The 23,275-nt window shown below is 36.4% G+C and overlaps 2 protein-coding genes across 5 annotated transcripts; both read left to right on the top strand.

Annotated features, from left to right (window-relative positions):
- The first annotated feature begins 4,311 nt into the window (after positions 1 to 4,311).
- Positions 4,312 to 14,011, top strand: LOC120263425. Of its 3 annotated transcripts, none has more exons than XM_039271320.1 (8): positions 4,312 to 4,562; positions 4,722 to 4,791; positions 4,893 to 4,928; positions 5,013 to 5,741; positions 9,319 to 9,679; positions 10,190 to 10,271; positions 10,516 to 10,771; positions 13,617 to 14,011. In XM_039271320.1, the coding sequence occupies exons 1-7, from the start codon at positions 4,431 to 4,433 to the stop codon at positions 10,720 to 10,722; spliced, it is 1,617 nt and encodes a 538-aa protein (XP_039127254.1). In that variant the 5' UTR covers positions 4,312 to 4,430; the 3' UTR covers positions 10,723 to 10,771; positions 13,617 to 14,011. The 3 variants fall into 3 exon arrangements, with proteins under 3 accessions (XP_039127254.1, XP_039127255.1, XP_039127256.1); XM_039271321.1 differs by lacking the exon at positions 13,617 to 14,011 and adding an exon at positions 11,926 to 13,603; XM_039271322.1 differs by lacking the exon at positions 4,893 to 4,928.
- Positions 14,012 to 14,553: 542 nt separating this feature from the next.
- LOC120262991 (bZIP transcription factor 46-like) lies at positions 14,554 to 22,911 on the top strand. 2 transcript variants are annotated; one of them, XM_039270916.1, is made up of 5 exons: positions 14,554 to 14,623; positions 14,806 to 15,932; positions 17,407 to 17,478; positions 17,643 to 17,672; positions 22,492 to 22,911. In XM_039270916.1, the coding sequence occupies exons 2-5, from the start codon at positions 14,811 to 14,813 to the stop codon at positions 22,564 to 22,566; spliced, it is 1,299 nt and encodes a 432-aa protein (XP_039126850.1). In that variant the 5' UTR covers positions 14,554 to 14,623; positions 14,806 to 14,810; the 3' UTR covers positions 22,567 to 22,911. The 2 variants fall into 2 exon arrangements, with proteins under 2 accessions (XP_039126850.1, XP_039126851.1); XM_039270917.1 differs by having other exon boundaries at positions 14,557 to 14,623; positions 14,809 to 15,932.
- The last annotated feature ends 364 nt before the right edge of the window (positions 22,912 to 23,275 follow it).

Here is a 23,275-nt window from a genome sequence, read left to right on the forward strand (position 1 = left end):
AATAGAAAAGCTATGAAAAAAATAACATTATCCCAAAATAATTTAGAAATAATAATCTCTTAAATATAAATTGTATTTTTGAATTTAAAGATAGCTATAAAGTTAATTTAAAAGGTATTATAGACACAAGAGTAAGTAATGTTGCCTATCTCCATATTTAATTCCTTCAAAATATATAGAAATCGCTTTATACAAAATAGAAGTTAAAGATGCTCTTAGTAAAATAATAATATTAAAAAATCTAATTGATTACACAATAACATTTAACAATATCAAATACACGTTACCTTTTGTTTGGGTAAAACAAGCATTAGGAAATAAAGTAGCAAGACTTTTAATAGTAATGAATTTCATAGCCTGATGGAGCTCTCTATTGTTGGTAGAAAATTCACATGGACAAATAGACAAAGGGCGTCATATATGTGAGATTGGATCGCTTTCTAGTTAACCCATAATGGGTGTCCCTTCACCCTAGAGTGCACCAAAATGGTATAAATATCAAAATGGTCCTTTTATTTTTTGTTTTCCGCCTTTTAGTGCCTCTAATATAAAATCCGCTATTTTGATCTTTGTATTTGCACATTTTCGTCCTTTAGTTATAAAATCCGCCCTTTTGGTCCTCATATTTACACATTTTCATCCTTTTTGGTCCCTCCAATTCATCAACTGTAAGGACCAAAAGGGCAGATCCGTCAGTTAGAGGGACCAAAAAGACAAATATGTGAAAATACGAGGACCAAAAAGACGGATTTTATATTAGAGGGGCTAAAACGGCGGAAAACGTAAAATAGAGGGACCATTTTGATATTTTGACCCACCAAAATTGTCTATCTAGGCTTGGCTCTGATCATGAGTTTGTTCAATTGGAATTAGGAGGATATACTTTCAAGGCACCTTGTTTTAGATTTGAACTAGCATGGGGCTATGTAGAAGGCTTTAGTGAATTAATTAAATCTTGGTGAAACGAAGTGACACCAGTTGGATGTAGTGCCTTTGTGATTACAAAAAGACATTCCCATCTTAAGAGTTGGCTATGCAATTGGGCAAAATATAGTTTTGGTGCTATCAAACTAAGAAAGCTAGCCCTCCTTTATGACCTGCAAACTAGTGATATAACTAAAGAGTCTTGTATGCTCTATTTCGAGGAGATTAGCATTGAATCTTATCTTAAATTGACCTTCAACTCCTTGTTGAAACAAGAAGAACAATGTTGGAAGCAACGATCTAGAACAACTTGGCTTAATGAAGGGTGCATTTACTACTGGGTGCCATAATAGATACCGCATTCCCCGCATCAAGGATGACAACCATACTATTGAAGATAATGAGGAGATTGGGAAGGACCTGTCTATAGTCAAGACCTCACAAATCTTCACACTAATTTTTGCAATGAATCTACAAATTTAGAAAGGATTAATTAGGCAAGCACTTCATTAATTCTGAAGAGGGAGAACACAAAAATCCCCTTGAACTTCTGCCCATATAATCCTTATCAACTTATTCCTCAAAATCTTATCTAAGATCCTTACTTCCCAACTCAGTAATGTCCTAAACTCCCTAGTTGACATTTTGAGAAGTACCTTTATTAGGGATTGATATGTCCTGGGCAATATTGCCCCTCAGAAGAACTAATTTTTAGTTTTAAGAAGTCTAAGCTCTCGGGACATATCATTAAGGTTGACTTTGCTGAAGTATTTAACATATTAGATTGTGACTTTGCTATCATCATACGGATTTGGACCACATTGGATTGAATGGGTCAAGTCCATTCTTATCTTATTGAAAGTAATATTCTTAGTTAGCGACGCTCAATGTGGATATGCAAGATACCTCTAGAGATTGAGATAGGGTAACCCCTTCTCCCTACGCATCTTTATCTTAGTCACTAATGTGTTGAGCCTAATATTCAAGCATGCTTTGAACTCCGGAGTCCTATATTGGATTCTACTAGTTAAATTTTAGGAAAATGTGTCACTTACAGTATGTTGATGATCTGATCATATTGATGGCTAGTGCCATAGAAGATCTTAGAGTCATAAAACTAATCTAGCTTCACTTTGAGGGTGTAGCAAGGATGATGATCAACTTTCAAAAAACTAAACTCTACTTGATAAATGCTGGACAACTTTTACCAATACCTAGTCTTAGACTCTCAATTACTTTATAGGTCTCCTGAACATATCATACCTAGGTGTCTCCATTTTGGGTAGACACCCTCAATGATAAGATTGGGAAACTCTGATCTCATCAATTAGGTCTAGGTTGTCTACTTAGAAGACAATATTCCTTTCCCTAGGGGGTGGACTTGTACTAGTGAACTATTGTTGTCACCACTATTCGCATATATTGAATGGATATTTAAGCTCCCATGTTGGGTGATTGAGGCCATTAATTGTATACAGAGAGACTTTCTCTAGTCCGAAATGGACATCGACCACCCTTGGTGTAGATTAGTTAATTGGATATGACTTTTGTGAATCTCATGTCCAAGGAGATTGGGGCATCCCTAATGAAGAGTTCAACAATGCTCTCTTCTGGAAATCGGTGGTGGAGACTTTGAATAGAATGCCCTAGTATGGTTCCAATGTGATTTAGTTTAACTAATACCAGAATTAGCCTACTTGGAACCTTTTCTCTAAACATCCTAAGAGGAAGTCCTTCTTTTGGAATAACATTCTTAGTTGTTATCAGCTTTTAGAACTTGTTTCAGCCCTGAAGTCTGGGATGGTCTGGCTACCCTTACTTGGTTTACCACACACCCATGTTTATCTAGTCAAAACTATCAAGGATCTTGAATTGTTATTGTAGAATTCACTAATTGTGATTGAGCTGTTAGAAACATGTGATGCTAAGTGATGGAGTTTAATAGCCAATAACTAGTTTACAGTAAAATCTTTTTATAGGTTTCTAAATGATGGGGGAACTCGCTGCCTGGTAGCTAAGTTATTTGGAAAGGAACCTACCATCGCAAAGTTAATATGTTTAATTGGCTTGCCTTATACAGTCTCATCCTTACTTTAGAAAACCTTTTTAATAGAAGATGCAATAGGTTACCGACCATTATTTTATGTCACCCTATCATGTGACACTCGAATCAGTAGATCCCTTGTTTATCCATTGCCCTTTTGCAGCACATATGGGATTCCCTCCCCCCTTCCCCCCACCCCCGGCCCGTTATTTTAGGTCTCCTATCATGTGACACTCGAATTAGTAGATCCATTGTTTATCCATTGCCTTTTTGCAGCACATATGGGATTCCCTCCCTCCCCCCTCTTAGTTCCTAGGTTAAGTTACTGTAGGAGCTCATTGAAGGAATTATGGAGCTAATGGAGACTCAACCTCCTCTCCCTGATTAGAGTCACTTGGGACCTTCTTGCTAGGGCCCTCACATGAAACATTTGGCTAAAAAAAGAATGCATATATCTTTTCAATTACATCGCTATTATCTGTTATTGTAAAAGTTGTCATATGCTCTTCTCTTGGTCTACTGTAGTTCCCGATTTGAAAAAGACCAAATTAGAAGGTTCAACTATAACGGTTAAGTGTAGTTTGGAGTTTCTTGGAGCATAAGATTAAGGATAATTCTTAGGAGTTGACAGGCAGCAAGCCAGATCAGGAGTCGCCTGCTCCAATTAGTGCCATCTTGGACTTCCGTCCTAGAATAATTTATTATGAATTCAGTTGTTACATGTATCCATTGTGAGTTGACAAGCCTTGTTCTTTTCTTTCTCATTAGTGGTTCAAAATTTTTGATGTAAGTTGCCCACATCTAGTTGGTTGTCAATCCTTTGTTTGTAGTTCTTTATTTGTGGTTCTCTCTACTGTTGTTATTGCATTTTTTCTATTCTAATACATGTGGATTATTTTTTTAAAATTATTTAAGAGAATTATATACAGGATCAAGATCAGAATTAATTAATATTTATTAAAATTAAATACTTAAAAACTTAATTCTTAATACTATATAATAAAATATTATATTAATAATTTTTAAAAAATAATTACTCCCTCTTTCCTATTATGAGTACGTATTTTTATTACTCAATTATTTCCATGCTGTTTATTTCTCTTTTCATCAATTGAGGTTATGTATTTAGAGTAATAATGGTGAAGAATAATAATACATTTAAATATATTGATGAGACTAAATTTAAAAATTAATTTTTAAATTAAGTACATGGATTGATAATTTGGGACATGAAAAAACCTTCCGGAGATAATTAAATTTGATAATAATTGAATGCGGTGGAATTTCTCCGAACCTACAATGACCCGCGAGATATTTTACACATCCTCCCTATCTAAATCTGAAGATGACGAAAACACCCACCACACCCGGTACGGAACATTCTCACTCCCACCTATCACTCCACTGAACTTAGAAAAGCTGTTGGTTGCCATTGCAAATTGGTGTGGTAAAACGCCGGAGAATGGCAAACCCAACGAAGCTGGACCATCATCAGCGCCGGAGAAGAAGAAGAAGAAGAAGAACGACAACAACTCATACAACAAACGACGATCACAACAACAGCACATCTGGATCCGATCGAGACTCCATCTCGGTAAAACCAAAAGAAAAAAGTCAAGCCATTATTCCACACAAAAGCTATGATATATATATGCAAAGAAAAGTGGAACCTTTTTTTTCATTATTTTATCTTTCTAGGGTTTTGCGCTTCTGGTTTTGAACAAGTTTGACTGGTGATTTGATTGATATACAGAGTTTGGCGGGACGCGATGCTGGGCCAGATCCCCAATCTCTCGCCTCTTTCGCTTCTCCCAGATCCTCAGGTTCGTACTGCATTTTTGATTTTTTTTCCCTTCTGATTTCTTATTTTCATGTCCATTTCTCTCAATTATTGAGCGTTGTTTCCGAATTTTTCGTTTGGTAGACGATGGTGAAGCTCTAGACCCGAGAAATCTAAGAGGTGGTTTGTTGTTTTTTGGTTTTGGTGCTTTGGATTTTGATATCTGGCTTTTGGTTTTACCAGAGGTTTGATTTGTTGTTCCAGAAAGGAAGAGAAGGCCAGTGTCGCTTGATCTGAATCCTCACCAAGGTGCTGGTGATGTGAGTGTGCTGTCGCCGAGGTTCTTGGTTGGTGTTGCGGGAGGGATGAAGGATGTATCGGCTGCGTCGTCGAGAAGTAGATCTGGGACGTTTCCGAGTCCTGGGACGCCAAATTACAGACATGGAGGTGGGGTTGGGGTTTGCCAGAAAGGGTGGAGCTCGGAGAGAGTACCATTGCCGACGAATTCGTGTAGGAGGTATGGGGGGAGTGCTGCATTGTTGCCGTTTGGAAATGGGAGAGGTTTGCCGTCCAAGTGGGAGGATGCAGAGAAGTGGATCCTTAGCCCGGTGTCTGGAGATGGGGGATTTAGGTCATCCCTACCTCCTTCGCATCTTAGAAGGCCGAAGTCGAAGAGTGGCCCTCTTGGTGCTCCAATGGGGACTAGGTTTTCGTCTGCTGCAGCGTCTCCATTGGTTCCCTGCTTTGATAGTGGGAGGGTGAATTTTGCAGCAAGTTCGCCTTTTTTGGCTGGGGTTTTGATGCCGGATCGGGGATGTTGTGTTAATGGGAATATTGGGAGAGTAGTTGCTGGGGGTGGTGGCGGTGGAGGAGATGGTGGTGGTAGAAGATCTTATTCTGGTAATGGAGAGCCTTATATAGTTCGATCAGCAAGTGTGCATGGTTGGTCGGATATGTTGATTGAGTCACCAGGCTCTTTGCAAAGCTCTCAAGGTAGTGAAATGGTTTTTGCTTTCTTTTATCTTTTCTTGGAATTCTTTGTTTTAGATAGAAGATATTGTTATGTTTTTCCACATAATTGGGTTTATGATGAATGCCAGTGAGACTAACCTGTCTATTCTGCATGCATGTTCGTTTGATGCCTCTGAGTTTTGCTTAGTTTACAACAGTTGAGTTTACGTTGTTTTTTGTCAACGATGTTTTTGGTTCTGGACTTACTAGTATGACTCGCTTTTCTGCAGTTTTACCACCAAATCTTTTTGTTAATTGCTTCCTGCATTGAACAGCAGATATAATTAACATTAGGTGTTCTTTTGAGCAGTTTGGAATCTTTGGAGAATGCAAGTGGTCGGATGTTCACATGAAATGCTTTTATGTTAGAGTCATTGTATCATTATTTGATCTTTGCCATTTTTCTTTTTTCAGTTGTTAACATGAGCGTTTCTATGGTAGACACATTACAACATTATTTGACCTTTGCCATTTATCTTTTACTTCTAAGTATAGTTCCTCAAGCCTGAGAGTTAAGCATCTAAAGTTTTATGTTTGATACCTTATTTTACAAAATCCTCTCTATACAAAGCTTTAAACCCATCTTTACTTTGAAAATGAATTCTCACATGCTTAAAAAATGAATACAAAACTTGTCACCACAACACACTACATTTTTTATCTTCAATATTTCCGGTGTGTTTTGTATCTGTCTTTTATACAAACTGAAGTCCCTATTGCTTCGGCATGTGTCTGTACGAGTCCATCCTTATAAAATTGTTAAATAAGCTGCTGCTATTAACATATGATCTTGAATCCCGCATCATGGGCTAACAACTCTGTTTTTTCAGAGATGTCATGGCAAATAATGCCTACAAGACTTTTTCTATGGTTGAATTTAAGGATTTTTGGCAGACCATTTACAGCCTTTCCTTCATACTAAGTTACAGATCCAATGATCTTGGTTTAAGACGCTAGTGCTATGTTTGGTTGTGGGGTTAGGTTAACCCAAGATCCCTACCAAACACCTACTAACTTTTTTATAATTACAAGATTTCATTATTTAAATGTATTTAACAATTATTTTTTTTTAAATTATTAATATTAGTAAACAATGATTAATTAAAGATGTAATTTTAATCTTGAAATATTTATTTTGATTAGTATTTTGCCAGTTTGGTCAATTCCTTATAAATCATTTTTGAATTTCCAAACCTTGGCCAGCCTCCTTGACCCCTTTAATCCACTAACCAAACAGAGTCCAATGGTTGAGAGAAAACAGTGTTATGGGGATACTTTGAGCGTCTGTGCCCACTTTATTTTTGCTACATTAAAGTCTGATTAATCACTTGGATTAGAGCTGTTAGACTGCTTGGAGCTGGAACATTGGTGTAGGATTTTTTGATGGTAAGAACAATAAATAGCTTATAAACCTCAAATGTTGGCTCATTTCAGTGTAGTTTCCTGAGACTTTGAGTGCTGTGAAAAAAGGAAGACAATAACCTTCTGTTGACCAAGAAGTAAAAGAAAGATATTGATAGTTAGATATTTGGACGAAATATAAATAGGACTCAGTGATGCACACTGTAGGAGAAATAATGAAGCAGTTTCTTAATTCACTTTTCTAATATTGGAAAAATAAATCTGAAATGCAATCTGTTATTTGATTAGGTGATAGATGTGCTTGATAGACAAAAACAAATGCTATACGCTTACCTAAAGTGAACAATAAAGAATTAGTCATGGCCAATATTTATAATGTCTGTTAAGGTAGTGTATAGTATACCATATACTCTCAAAATCATGATCAGAATTCTAAATTTGAATGATGCTATCTGGAAATCAAACTGCCGAGTCTTGAATAAGTCTGGATAAATAACCCAGTGCTTGCTTTTATCATTTTGAGTTTGTTTAGCTACTCGGCATTTAGCTTTACAGTAAGATTATTCTTCAATTGTTGTCTGGATGATCAAAATTATATGAATTTGTTGAAAAGTACTTAATCAATGGATTTATATATCCATTCATAATACTACCAGCCATTTATTGTCATCTGATTATGCATAGCTCATTCATTTTGATTTAAGCTGGGCCTTCAGTTTGTAAGTTTCTTTTTTTGGCTTTATTGTCTCATGATAAACCCACTATATACAGAAATAATTTTGCACGCCTTTTTGGGTGTCATGTGCTTTATATTAACTAATATCTAGGAAAATTTGAGGCCCATTGGTATTCTAGATTATTCATGTTTTGTCGACATTGACAGCCTAAAAGCAGTTGTTAGTGCTACCGGTCAAGTACAAGTCCTAATTTCTTAGTATCAGGGACCTGAAGTTTATACAATGAATTACAGTTACACTTAGTTACTTTGCTGGTAGGTTTTATTCTTTGTTGGGTCCTATCTCATTGTGATTGTGCGTGGCCTACTTATTGATGGAGAGTGCTGCTGACATCACCATTTCTATGAGAAAATCCCTTGGCATATACGTGAGAAAAACTAGAACTTATCCATGGTTTGACTTAGCTGCTGAAAACTATATTTTATCGATGATTTGATTGATTTTTGCAACTTCACTTGCAAGAGATGTCCTCAAGGCATTATTGCATTGAATTTCCATCCTAAATTTTATTTTGTCCTGTCAGTATATGTCAATTACTTTTGGTCCCATATATCACCAATTACTGAGAAACCTGCCATACCCTTTAAATTACTATGGGAGGTTACACATCAACTTTTAGGGTAGGATGGTAGTTGTGGATACATACCATGAGTACATACCCCCTGCTTCTTTCCTTTTTTGGGTGTTGCCATATTTCCTTCTCAATTTCACTGCCTTGTCAATAGTGGCAGCTTCTTGCTAGCTCATATGTATATCATATCGGCCTTTGTTTTTCATTAAACTTGCATTGGAATTTAATGTTTCAATTGTTAAGCAAGGTAAGATGCAATGCAAAACTCTCTAGCCCTTGTTTTTTCCTAAATATTATCGACGTAGACATGAGCTTTTTTTTTTGTCTTCTTGAATGCATCATCCAGAATTAGTCTTCTGCACTCCCAGATGTGATCTATTACTGATATTTTCAATGGAACTAGTCATTGGACTGGTTTTCTTCACATGTGGGCTTGTACTTAGCTACTGGTTTCTGTCCATATGCTGCGTACCTGATATTGATTCAGAAAAACATTCCGTCTGCAGCTGCTTCCAGCTGAATGCGTAGCGATTGACTCAATTCGAGGACTATCAAGTTTCTATAGACCTTGGCAATCAACAATTTTTTTGTGTTTGTACCATTAAATTTCTTCTTATATGACGGTGCTGTTCACTTCGGATTACCAAGCATTGAATTGTTTTGGATTATCCTGTTTAGTTGAGAGGAATAATCTACTACACATGTTTTACTAAGTCATCATGTGCATTACATGTTTTTTACATGAAAATTGTTTGTTATACATTACCTGTATAATACTGGAAGAGTTGATACAGGTGTAAATCATGACGGTTGAAGATTCCTATTTCAGTTTTCTCCATTCAAATCTTTTCCCCGGATCTTACTAATTGTCCGTGTGATTAATTTGCAGAGGAGGTGCTTGACAGCACCAAGGAAATTGCCACAGCAATACCTCCTGTAGTTTTGAAAAAGGACATGGCTACACAGATGAGTCCTGAGGGTAGTACCCAATCTTCTCCCAAGGAAAGGCTATCCTTGTCTCCTTCTCCACAATCTGTTCATCCCACTACAGAGTTTGAAAGCCATTTCTCTAAGTTAGAGATCAGGGATGTCCAGGTGGATGATCGGGTTACTGTGACAAGGTGGTCCAAGAAACAGATTGCACGAAGTTCTGATAGGCGATCGACAAACATCATTCAGTGGAAGAAACGATCTGTAGAGGGCAGGTCATGTGCTTGGGAAGTTGCAGAGACGGCAAAATGCATGTCAAAGTAAGCTAATGTTTGTTTTCCAGCTACTTAATTTTGAGGTTGATAATGATAGAAATATCTCTACCTTGCTCTTTCAGTGGAACCCCTCATCTGATTTAGTGGCTGAAAAGCATAGAAAATCTCAAACTCATTTTAATAAACATGAACTAAACAGTGTTAAGTCTGAATCAATAGTGTAATCATCGATAAGCTATTGTGAGCCCATCTGATTTAGAATCAATAATGCTATTGGAAATCTTTTACTATGATGGCTTCTCTGATATGCTATGCTTATGATTTTTTTTTTCTCTGACAAATTTCGTTATATTCCTTTAGATGATGTTTTGCTAATGTTTATTGCTTTCATACACTAATCGTGGTGCTTTTCTTACTTGAGTTTGTGCTCCTGTAAAGAAAGATTATTCTTTAAATGTGACTTTGATACTGTCAGAATGCTGTTAGCACGCATGTTCTCTGCACAAGGTCCTTAAATTGTAAGTAACTTTTGACCTTGTTTTATGCCTCCCCAAGGTCTAAGAGGGAAGAAGCAAAAATCACAGCTTGGGAAAATTTGCAGAAAGCAAAAGCTGAGGCAGCAATCCGGAAACTAGAGGTACTTATCTAGCAAGGGCATTACTTTTAAGTTTTAATATTAACATTAATGTCATGTTCATATTTTGTGTATTTACTATTTGGTATGGACTTCTTTCAAAGATATATCATTTGAGTCTAAAGTGAGCATTCCTTTATATTGTTTAGACCCTTTTTTTTTATTTTCCTTGTCTTCTAAAGAACTAATTGATCTATAATATTTAACTTGGATGAAGTGGACTCTTGACGTCTTGCTATTGTTTCAGATGAAACTAGAAAAGAAAAGATCTTCTTCAATGGACAAAATTTTGAACAAGCTTAGATCTGCTCAAAGGAAGGCACAGGAGATGCGAAATGCTGTAAATGCTAGTCAGGCAAACCAGGTTGCCAGGACTGCTAGAAGGATCTCATACTTCCGCAGGAGTGGTCAGATTGGTTCTCTTAGTGGCTGTTTCACTTGCCATGCTTTCTAGTATTGTGTACATTCACTCGTAGGGCATCTCCCTCTGCATCAAGTTCCTAGTAAGTTCATCAGCTGCTATTTTTCTTTGAATGTTTGTCATGTGTCCATTGGGCACTGGGAGGGCTAGCACAAACCGATAGATGAATTTATTCCTGCAATATTAATCACAGAGCGCGCTGTAATTCATATCAACAATATTTTTAGTCATTAAATAATTTAATGTGTAAATTTCAATTGGACACACAAGAGATTCCCACTTAGGATCTTGTTTAGGATCTCCATTAGGATGACAATATTTATAGTTATATTTTATCTGTCATTATTAATAATATAATAATGCTGCCTCAATCTCTAATGAATGGGTACTGGCCACATGCTAGATTTCCAATTTTTCATCTTCTGAAGCCATTATGAATTACATGATGTAACCAAGGGAAGTGAGATGGCAATCATTACTGTCATGCATATTGGGCCAGACATATAGTTTGATTAGGATACTTGTTCTGCTGAAACCATGTAGAAAGATCTTTTTTTTTATTAATGATGATATAGAGTGATATGTAGATCTCAAAGGAGGCATGTATGGATGTGTTAGTGGGAGGGATATTTACAGTCAAGTTCAAAGATTGCATACAATCTTCTTCACTGGTTCTCCTGTTGCACTAATCTTTCTTCAGAGCACAAAATTCTGATTTATGAGTATTTTGCCATCAGAATCATTGGCTTGGTAGGAAGGCAAGGAAATCAATGATTAACTTAAAATCTATGCTGCTGTTGGGCCTTCTTTAGACATTATGGGAGGCTTAATAATGGACATATTCAAAGATTGATAACATTTTGCCAAATAATGCTGGAAGACCAAGTCAGCACTAGTATGCATGGAGTTGAAGCAAGGTTGCATATAGGAATGCAAGTGGGGTGGCGAATGGGATCCCTGTCTCCGTCCCCGTTTCCCACACGGCGGGGAATTCCCACCTCAAAATTTCCCGCGGGGGAGAAATTCTCTCCGCTCACTCCTCATGGGATCCATAGGGTCGAGAATCCTCGTCCCACCCGACACAAATGCTAACTCCGACATCAGGGTTACAACGGTGCTAAGTTATATTTACTAAAACATAATTAATAAATACCAAAAAAAATATATTTTTTTTTTCAAAAAATCAAATATTTGGTCAAATAATATTATATTCATTTTGAATTTTTTTGTTGTTAGGAAATCCAACGGGGATTGGGATTCCTGTGCGGATTCTGCAGAGAATCCTATGCTCGCGGGGATTTCTCACGGGGAGCAGGCTGGGGAACTCTGCGGGGCAGGGAGAGTATTCCCCGTCCCCACCCCGCTAGGCGGGGAAGGTTTTCCCCCATTCCCCGCCCTGTTGGGTGGATCCTCGAGTGGAGCGGAGGTCCCGCCCCACTTGTATCACTAGACTTGTGTACAAGCATCTTGCAGAGGCTGAAAACACACTTTTCCTTGTAGATCTCTGACATCAAAGTAAATCTTTTTATGCATAATTGGAACAAAGTCTCTTTTGGACTTCATGTTTTTTTTCTTATTTGAAAAGGTTTGCTTATCCAGAATGGAGTTGCTTTTAACTTTAACTCCATGACAACCCTAAAGATAAAGGCAGAAGTTGAAGTATTTCTGTACACAATTTATGTATCAGAAAAAATTCTAACACTCACAATTATAGAAACATATTTCATTGTGTTAGAGAGTAGACTAAGTAGCAGCATCCACCTTATGCCAAGATTTCATTGAAAAGGCTTTAGTGGTTCTTTTTCTGCATCCGCCTTTCATGTAGATGCTGGGACACTAGATGGATCTGAAGCATCACAGGTTGTGTGTTTTAGTTCAAAAATAATCTCTTCTTCAGATGAGATCTCTGTAAGGATTCTGAATGCGAAAATTATCAGAATGTGTGGTTCTGGTGTCTATTGAACAAGAATCACAGATACTCAGGTGTGATGCCTTTACAGTTTTATCTCTTGGATGATTGCCATCAGCAAGGCTGGATAAGGAGTAGTTCTAAACATTGAGAAAATAAGGGTTCTCGATGATTATGTTTTGGATTGGAGACGAAATTCAGATTGGAATTTTGGTTATTGAGATTTGGCTGTATGTTTGATCGAGGAAAGCAGGAAAGTGCTTGCTATGGTTTTCCAAATTAGGATTTTCCAAATTTTGACCAGGACTTCGATGCACTGGGCTGAATTGTCGTAGTACTAGTCATGTTTGGAGTTGAGAATTAAATTATCATTGCTATGGTTTCAAAATCAGAGTTTGTGGCCCACTTGGGTTCACAAAAACAAGGGGGAAACCTTACCATTACTTCCCCTGCCTATCATGTGAAATTCTTAGTCCAAAGGTCGAGGGAATCTTCAGGAATTTGCAACTGTTTTTGATAATTTCCACTTGTAAACTTGTACAACAAGATGTTGGACTCAATATCTATGCTCATCTTTCAATGTTTGGTAACTTAAAAATGTCAAACATCAACCGAATTAGCAGAACAAGAAGAATAACTAATTGTTCTTCTTGTAGCAAATATATTTGAGTTTATGCTATATTATGCTCATTAATCTCTCTTAGCTGCAACTTATTTTCAGGGTACCTTAAAGCATGTGTTTTGCAGAATTCGTACTTCGACTTAAATTCTTGTACTATGGTCAGATCTACTAGTGTCACAGGGAATTCTTGTTTCTTTTTGAAGTTTCAAAGTTCTAAATATGTATATATTTTTGCTTAGCCCTTTCTTAGCATTTTGCCCGCTTAATTGTGGATGTTTCCCTTTAATTAGTAAGTTGTTCTCTTTAATAAATAGTTCTGTTGTGTAAAAAAGCTAAAATACATGTTCAAGTTCATACCTTTTGTCTTAACGGAATCACAATATTGATTTTCTGCAGGGTAGGAGGTGTTGTCGAAGCTGCTGTCTTGGGTAGCGGTTAAGTCTGTATCATATCCAGTTTTAGAAAAAGGCTTCAGTATTTTAAGCTTTTCCTGGGAATTTTCATTTTGTTGCAGAAATAATGTAACAGGTCCTCCACTTCATGTGATTAGCATATAAATTTACCTATCAGGTTTGTTATTATGTCTTAGGAGACTGCATAAATATGTAAACCTAATATATGTATTTTTTTTTTTTAAATTTCGATGCACATTGTTATACCACTAGTTTCAGCATTGGATTATAAAGTTCGGTGGGAGAAGCTTTAGTAGCATGTAATTTAGATGCTAGAAGCACATTGGTATATGTAGTTATTTTCTGACAATGAATCTCTATATTTGACTGTGTTTGATATGTAGTTCTATATTTTTACTCATTAGATATATGCAAAATATCTGTTTTACGATGATGTAAGTGCAAAAATCCCATATATATATATATATAATTTATTTAAAAAAGAAGTACATCGCTGCACTAGAAAACAAAATGGTGACAGGGTAAATTTGTAAATATAAACAGAAACAAGGATTAATTCGCGCTCCAAAGTCGTCGGTGTCTGAAAAAGAAAAGGTACAATCCAACGGCTGTAGATAGTTCTAGAGCCACATGCCTCATATCAAAGAGTCCATTAATTAATGATTCCTGATTAGCTAAAGATCACATTAACACGAATAAAAAATACAGGCAGTGGAAATCTGATCCTCCATTAAGTTTGTCGGGACTCATATCGAACGGCCGTGATCTCACCATATATCAACACTTAATTGGCTAGGCAATCACATCATCAACGCTCCCCACTCTCGATCCCCGCCATGTGGCGCCCCATACCTTGAGTCAATTATTTAATTATTATTCTAATCCCTTTCTCTTCCTTAAATACCCTCTTTCCAATCGCGGACACCTGTCGACCCCCTTGTTCGCAGGGCAAAATTAGAGCAGCTCACGGCTCACCCAACATAACAACAGGTTTCGTTCCCACATCTCTCTCTCTCTCTCTTCTCTCTCTCTGTGTCTCGAACTTCGGTTTTTTTGTGAATATATATTTCTAATTTGAGAAATATGATGAAATTTTTATTATTAGGAGGAGTTGAGGAGGTGTCTGGTTTTGTGATTTATTGTTGATATTTATTTAAAGTTTATTTATTTAGTAGTGATGAATTTCAAGAACATGGGATCGGATGGGCGGCCGGTGAGTGGATCGGCTGCTGGGGCGGCGATGCCGTTGGCGAGGCAGTCGTCGATATACTCCCTGACGTTCGATGAGTTCCAGAGCACGCTGGGAGGGATGGGGAAGGATTTTGGGTCGATGAACATGGATGAGTTTTTGAAGAACATCTGGACTGCGGAGGAGAGTCAGGCCATGGCCGCGGCTTTGGCTGGCTCTGATGGGTCTGGACTTGGTGCTGGTGGTCCTGGTTTGCAGAGGCAGGGATCACTGACGCTGCCGCGGACGTTGAGCCAGAAGACGGTGGATGAGGTCTGGCGAGATCTTATTAAGGAAGGGAGCTCCACGGCGGTTCAAGGGGTTGCTGGTCCTGAGATTCAGCAGAAGCAGCAGCAGCAGCAGCAGCAGCAGCAGCAGCAGCAGCGGCAGCCCACTCTTGGGGAGATGACACTTGAGGAGTTTCTTGTTAGGGCTGGGGTTGTCAGAGAGGACATGAACATGAACATGAATATGAACATGAATATGAATATGAACATGAATATGAATCATTCTGCTTCTAGGCCGATTATTAGTAGTTCTATAAGTACAGTTAACACTGGTGGTGTTAGTAGTAACAGTGTGTTTTATGGTGATGTGCCGTCTTCAAATTCTGCCACTGGAATTGAGATTTCATTCCCTCAGATTGGAAGGAGTAATGGTGGTATAGTACCGAGTTCAATAAGTAATAGCCCTGGGACTAATTTGCCTATTACTGCCACAGGAACGAGGTCTTATGTGGCTCCAATGGGTAATCATCATGGTCTGAGAGGGGGAGGGATGGTTGGGATTGGAGATCCGGCAATGGGTAATGGACTGATGCAAGGGATGGTGGGACTTGGAGTGGGAGGTGTGACTGTGGCTGCGGCAGTTGGGTCACCAGCTAATCAGATTTCATCAGATGGCCTTGGTAAGGGGAACGGGGATCTTTCTTCTGTTTCTCCTGTTCCTTATACTTTTGGAGCTGGACTGAGGGGGAGGAAGTGCAGTGCAGTGGAGAAAGTTGTGGAGAGGAGACAAAGGAGGATGATTAAGAACAGGGAGTCGGCTGCGAGATCACGGGCAAGGAAACAGGTATTCTTTGTCTTTCCTTTTCTGTTTTGTCAACTGAATGGTGCTTATAATCTGTTTGTGCCTTTTGTGATATGTGCACATAGTGACTTGGTGAGGTAATAGATTGCTGCTATTTCTTCTTGTTTTTGTAATTCTTGAAGCTATAGATAGTATAGAAATTGTGAGAGATGTCGTGGTTTGTCTTTATTGGTCGGCAATTGGATGAACATTTATGTTTTATAACAAGATAATATGTTCCAGAAATTGCTGTAATAAACCAATCATGTGATGCTGCCCATGGATATTTCTGTTTTATGCATGACACATTGTCGAATTGTGTGTTCTGCATCACTACCATAGTTTCCTTTCTAGACTGTTTTATGTGACTTGTCATAAATGTACAAAGTGAAGTTATAGACATTATAGGTTTAAATGTTATGGCTGGCGCAACTTTTGAAAAGGCTTTCTTGGCGTATGATCTTCGCTTTTCTGAAACAACAAAAGCCACCAACTTGCTCTTTCCTTTCTTTGGTGCTACCTTTTTCTTTCCAAGGTATGGGCTTGGGATGTATAACATTTTTTTTTTTTCTGGAGTATGCTTTCTGGAGTATGCCCAGGAACTAGTCCTAGATCAATCAATTAAGGATCAAACATTGGGACCTCATGGGTAAAGATAAGGGAATGGGATTGATAGAAAAATTCATAGACCTATGTGGGATAGGAGAATTGATAAAGGACATAGAGATGATGATAAAGATCATACTTAGAAACAAATGAATTTTGTACGAGTACAACTCTTATTTTAACTAAAAGCAAAAAATGTGATCTTTTCTTGTCTAATAGAACAAGACTAATGCCTTAATTGAGTTGGTAAAGATCAAATCTGTTTATCAAAGTGCTTTTATGATTACTCAAGACGTATCTTTTCTATTGAGGAACAATCAATTCTCATTTCCTTGCAATTTAGTACAGTAGTGAAGGATATTCCATTAACAATGCCAAATTAGTGAAGAGGGGATATGCATTTGTTGTTTTGGTTCATTATAAGGTGAGGAAACAGCTAGAACTGAATGAGGAAAGTATTGAAAAACTTCTCATAATGTAGTTATTGAGAAGAAATATATTTAGACACTGTATTAAGATGATGTGACACTTTTCATGCTAACACCTCAGGGGCATGGGTCCGTTTTAAGCATAAACCTACTATGGAAGTTTGACGGTGTGGTTGATCACTTATTTATGTGACTTGTGATTGATCTGATTTTCTTCAGGGCATTGCCGTTGGACAAAGCTGCTTGTTTGCATATTTCAATCTACAGCTTGTAACATCTCTGCAATTTTGCAATACCAAAATTTCCATATTTTACTCTGTTAGCAATTTTCGCAATTGTATGATACCTAAATTACTATACTCAATTCTGATATTGGTTTTCTACGTATAGGTTATACAATTGCTACTGTTATTCACAATACTTTTTTTTTTAATTATCATTAGGCTTACACCATGGAGTTGGAAGCTGAAGTTGCTAAACTTAAAGAGCAGAACCAAGAGTTGGAGAAGAAACAGGTACCTATTCAAATGTAAACTTTGGTGGTCATTATACCTTAATATTTGTCTTGAATGGAACTTCATGGAAAATTAATAGCTTTGAGTTGATTTATGCATTAATCTGTTGCCTTTTTGGAGTTTTGCATTTTGAAGCTCTCTTAATTTTACTTTACTAATTGCAGGCTGAGATAGTACAAATGCAGAAGAATCAGGTGCGTTATCTTTTCTTCTATATTCATTTCCTCCAAATAAGCTGTATCATGTTTTTGTTATTTCAAAGTAATTATTCATGCATCATTCATGTTTTGTTTGCACCCATTGTTGATTATAACTTCTAATGGTTGATTATGATTCTAGGTAGTTGTTTCTGTTTTGGTAGTATGCCTTTAGCTTGCATGAACTTTTGCCTTCTGTAAATTATGGTAGGTAGATACAATTATGTCTTTATTATTGCTCAGCATCCACTGAATCTATGTTGCCCAATCTTTGTGAATATCTTGTTATCATATTGTAGAAAGGGTTGTTGAATTTACATATCATACTGTGGAGAACTTTGCTTTATAAATTGTCTATATTCTCAATATTGAGGGAAAAAGGTGAATTTTTGCTTTATCAATAGTGTTGTTTTTGTTTATTCTTGGGTGCATTTCATTTTCCATCACACGTCCTTTTTGGGGATATGTGGAGTGCCACAAATCACTATTTGTTTATTATTTTTGTTGACGATCTTCATCTGCTAATCCATTGATGCATCTTTAATGTGAAAATTTGACGGAGTGTCCTGTAGACTTGTGAAGAAGTACACTTGAGGTAAAACCGCATATAGAGTCAAGACATGATGAAAGACACTAGATCGTTTTAGAATTTTGTTGTACTGTTGTCTTTCAGTTCATGCCTTCATGTTAGTAGGTTTTTAGCAATTCAAGGAGAGAGAGAGAGGGGATCATGATTTCATGTCATGGTTGCCTTCAGATAATTTGCATTTTGTCCTCTTGTTTGATACTTGATTTCTCTTTGATGCTCCATTTCATTTTGGTATTTTGCGTGAATATATTATTCCCACTATACATAGAACCTCCAGTGGTGACTGAAGCAAAACCTTCTCTATCATATTTAGTTCTATTTGGGTGTGCAAACTTTGGAGGTCTGTATTTTTGTTTAACGTTTTTGTTCTTTGTATAAAAACTTTATTGCCTTCATCTATCAAAAGGTTTGACTGATAAGGATCTTGGAGTTTACTATTTTTTTTAGGGGTATCTTTATATGAATTTGTGTTAAAAATTGATTTTTATTTTTATCTTCAGTGCAACCTTGGATTCCCCTTCGTGCGGGAGTAATGATGCCTGCATTATTATTATGGTTATAAGTTCATTTTAATCTTTTTTCCCCCACAGTTTTTAATGGTGGTTGTTCAAGATTGTTACTTAGATTTGACGATTCTTATTCCTCCCTTCCTGACTTAGAAAATAATTAGTCATGCTAGCATCAACCTAATTGAATCTCACTGGTTTTTTATACCTATTTTGATATTTTATCACTTGACCACAAAGTAAAAATATTAGTTTAAAGTGAAAATGATTGGCTCCTTCCTTCTTACCCATTTTGATATTTGATCACTTGACTACAAAGTAAAAAAAATATTATTATAAAGTTAAAAATGATCAGCTATATTCCTGCTTTGGCAACTCACATTATCAATGCGGGTGCAAAAACTTTGGACAATTTGTTTGCAGTAAGTATCCGTTGGTGGGTATCTTTTTTTCTGGTACTTTGCTTAGGTAGTTCTAGCTCTTATCACTTGAGAAATTATATGAATGAAATTGTAGTAATTTGAAATGATACCATGTTAAAATCACTTGATTTATGGAAATTTTTGAGAAGTTTGAATTTTCTTCAATATTTTTCTTAGTTTAGTTGTTAAAATCTTGACATTCTGGTTGTCTTATTTTATTTGATTTTTGTTTTTGTTTGGCATGGATAATGTAATCCCATTTTTGCCAAATATTATGAAGGAAAAACAAGGCATTTTTTGTTTATAGCTATATGTGTGCATGTTTGTATGCAAGATTGATATGAGATAGAAGCTAGCAGAAGCTAGAGCAGTGATAAATTACTGGTGGTTGTACTTTATGCTAATAATTTATTTCCTAAAAATGTAGATACCCTGTTGGCTGCCATCATGTTTATTTTTCTGTCTTCCTTGTGTTTGTGGATTTTTTGAATTTAATCTTCTGTTTCGAGCTAGATCAGATGTTCACTGTGCTACTGTTATCCAGTTTCCATTTCACAAATGCAGTCTGTGATATGTTTACTTATGATTTTGATATGTTTACTCATGCTTGTGAGGCACATTCTTTTAGTATCATAATTCTTTATTATGGATGCATGTATTGATGTGCTTTTGGAAAGTCTGGAACTTTACTATGTGACTGGAACTCATTTATTAATGTAGGCTTTCACTTAAGAGTGAGATTTTGGCAATTATCCTTTAGGTTTTAGGTTAGATGGATGGCTGTTATGTTGATTCTTTTTTTTTTTCTAGATGTTCTTCTAGCCCATGATGATGTTACTGCTGCTGTAAATTAAAGTAATGCCACTTGTGCCGCATATTGAAATGAATGCAAACATTTGAATCTTCGATCCTTAGTTTGTGGAGAACTTCTTTTCTAGAATTGCAAGAACCAAGTTAGAACTTGTTAGTTTTACCGTAGCTGCAGATGCAAAGCTCTATCCAAGTGATTCATTATGAAGCAATTTCCTGCATCGATTGCCAAGGAAAATTTATGATCACTTCCATTAATTTCTGTAGAAACAGATATAGATCTATTTGTGATCCTGTGAATAATCTGTCCCAAAGGTATTTATGTTACCTGTTCCAAAAAGAAGTTTCAACATCATAGTTCTGTTCATGGGAGGAAGCAAATGCGTGTAAGACTGGACAATAGATTATCATCAATGTTCAATTAGAGAAACCAAAAGGCTTGAAGATCTGGATCACGGCCTGGAGAGCTATATGACTGAGTTGTTAGAACATGAATCAAAGACATATGCACAAAAGGAGAAGTTCAAAGTCCCAATGATAAATTTTGTTATCGAAAGTTTTAGATGGATTGTATTTATTCCAGGAATTGCTGAATTGGTATACTTTACGTTGCTGATGAGCCTGGTGAACAATATTCTTGAGTTAAGAACACAGGAACCAAATTTTGTGCACTAATTGGGAATTTTTGCAACAAATACTTTTTAAGTCTAAAAATAACAATGGGATTATTAATGTCAAGAATCAATGGATTATAAATTGACAATGGGTGTTATCCAAATTACTTTAACAGGTATCTTATAATGATTTTGGATCTTCTCTGGAGCAACATATATGCTGTGCAGTGGCTAAGATGCTGTGTAGTGGCTAAGATGCTTCAAATGCTTTTATGATAGCAACATTTTAATTTCTTATGTTTATATGGTTGTATACTAGCCTTAGAGGTTTCAGATGAGAAACGTTATGGAAGGGGACATGTCTTGAACTTGATCTATGACTACAGAAAAAGATGAAACAAAACTTTATTATTGATGAATTGTGTATTCTTTTGAATATCTGACAATGCTGCTAGCTGAATATCAAATAATTTAAGCTTTCTTGAGTTGATATTCTAGATTTAGATGTCTGTGCTTTGTATGCAGCTTCATGAATATCTCTTTTGCAGATGTTTCCCTTTCGTCCCTTTTGAATGTTTACATTTCTGAATGACTTAATGTTTTACCAATTTATATGCATTTCTTGTGCTTGATATGCATCATCTTTCTCTGCTATCACCAATATTCATGCTTCCAAATCCTTCTTGTTGCTGCCTCAATTCTTTTTATTTTTTTATTTTTTTTATTTTAGTAATCCTTGCTTATTATGAATTTAATGCTATGCACCGACGGAATGGAGAGCATTTGGAGCAATGAGCATATGCAAATTACCTGGTAGGAAAAAAAACCCAAAAATATATCAGAGTTGTGTTCTGAAAAGACAAGTTTTTTTATGAAAGTTTCTCTTGATCATTAAGATCTGCAATATGTCCGTTACTATAATGGTATGCAATGTTTGATAGCTTATTATCAATTAGACACAGTCAGATTCTCTCTATTTTATGGTCATATGTCTATGAGAAATACATGATTTAGCAGAATAGCCGTTAACTGATATTTTGGATGTCTTGAATTAGAGAGTACACTCTTTTGCCTATTGTTCCATTGAAGAGGTTAGTGCTACCATTTATTAGAGTTTTGCCCAGTTTTTTTTTAATTGGTAGAAAATACAGTAAAAAAATAGGAGAGGACATGATTTAAAGTTGCTAGATGCATTCAAATCATATAATATTGCCAGTGCAAACTAAAATTAGTGGTTTTTTTGTTATTATTATTTTTTTCCAAGGAGACCTTTGTTGTGAATCTTCTATAGATCCTATTTGTGATTGAATTTTTTTTTTTTCAGATTACGCCAAAGAATTGAAATTTAGTTTCTTGACATAGGGCAAGACAAGACTGGCTTTGGCATTTATGAATTTTCATGTGAAATTTTCTTTGTGTAGAAAGAGGAAACTGGCATTTTTGAATCAGCTACGCAAGGACAGTTATCATTCTTTGGTTATTTTGCTGTGCTAATCTAGTCACTGGTTTCATGTTTTATTGATTGCTGCAGTAATATATTTCAAGCTCTTTAAGTTTATACCATGCATTAATAAGAACATTGTCTCCACTTCAAATCATGAAAATCAAATGGTGAAATATTTTTATAATGCCTGTTTGATTGAGTCCAATTTGAACTATGTTTTGTGTTAATTAGCTGTATATTGTCCTCAATTTTCATGGATTCTCATATGCATATCTTGTCATTATGAAACCTGTGTTCATTGGCTTGGCCTAATAAGCTCTTGAGAGCTGTTATTTGGTGTTCTTTTCTCATTCCGGAGAAATTCTCATTCATTGCTTGCAAATTTTTGTTTACGTAATGATTCTTATTTTTGACAATGTTGGTTGGCACAGGTACTAGAGATGATTAATCAACAGCATGGACCTAAAAGACGCTGCTTGAGGAGGACACAAACAGGCCCATGGTGAAGTAACAATGCTGTGACAAGTTTAACAAAAATAAACAATATCTCGTTTGACAGATAGTTTGTAAATATAGAAGGGAACACATCTCGTCTTGTAAATTAGTAGCGTTATCCTGTAGAGTAAACTCCAACCATTCTTCTGTTGTTTGTTATGAGATCATATTTGCCGGTTTGGAGATAGAGAGAATCAGTGTACTTTTCAGATTTGTGTTGTACTATCATCAAAACTTTGCTCGGCATGGATCTCTCATGGCCTGATTCCATGTACTAGAACCTGTTTTTGGGTCTTGTAGCTGTCATTTACTCTGTGATTGCATCGTGAGGTTTGTAATTTTTCCTAATTTTATGAGGAGATGTAGTTCTAGGGTAGGCTGTGTTATCATATTTTTATTGCAGAGGCTTTTTTTGTGCATTGTATTTTAGAAATGAAGTGCCCCTTCTGTGACTACAAGATGGTTTGCTTTTCTGATGAAACATTTTCCCAGTAGCTGTTGGCATTTCTTATTGGTGTTTCATAGTTGTTGAAGCAAGTCTCTTTGAGCATTTTACTGTCACGGGCAAATGGTTGAATTCAGTTTACTTTACATGTGATGATACAAGATGGACAGATGCACGGAGATATACCTGCCATTTTGGTGGTCTCCATAAATTTGTGATGGGGTTGTTAAGTAAGTATCCGGCTGGGGTTTAATTCAATGCAAAGCAAAGAACCT

This window comes from Dioscorea cayenensis, chromosome 6 (genome assembly GCF_009730915.1).
Source record: "Dioscorea cayenensis subsp. rotundata cultivar TDr96_F1 chromosome 6, TDr96_F1_v2_PseudoChromosome.rev07_lg8_w22 25.fasta, whole genome shotgun sequence".
Classification (NCBI taxonomy): domain Eukaryota; kingdom Viridiplantae; phylum Streptophyta; class Magnoliopsida; order Dioscoreales; family Dioscoreaceae; genus Dioscorea; species Dioscorea cayenensis.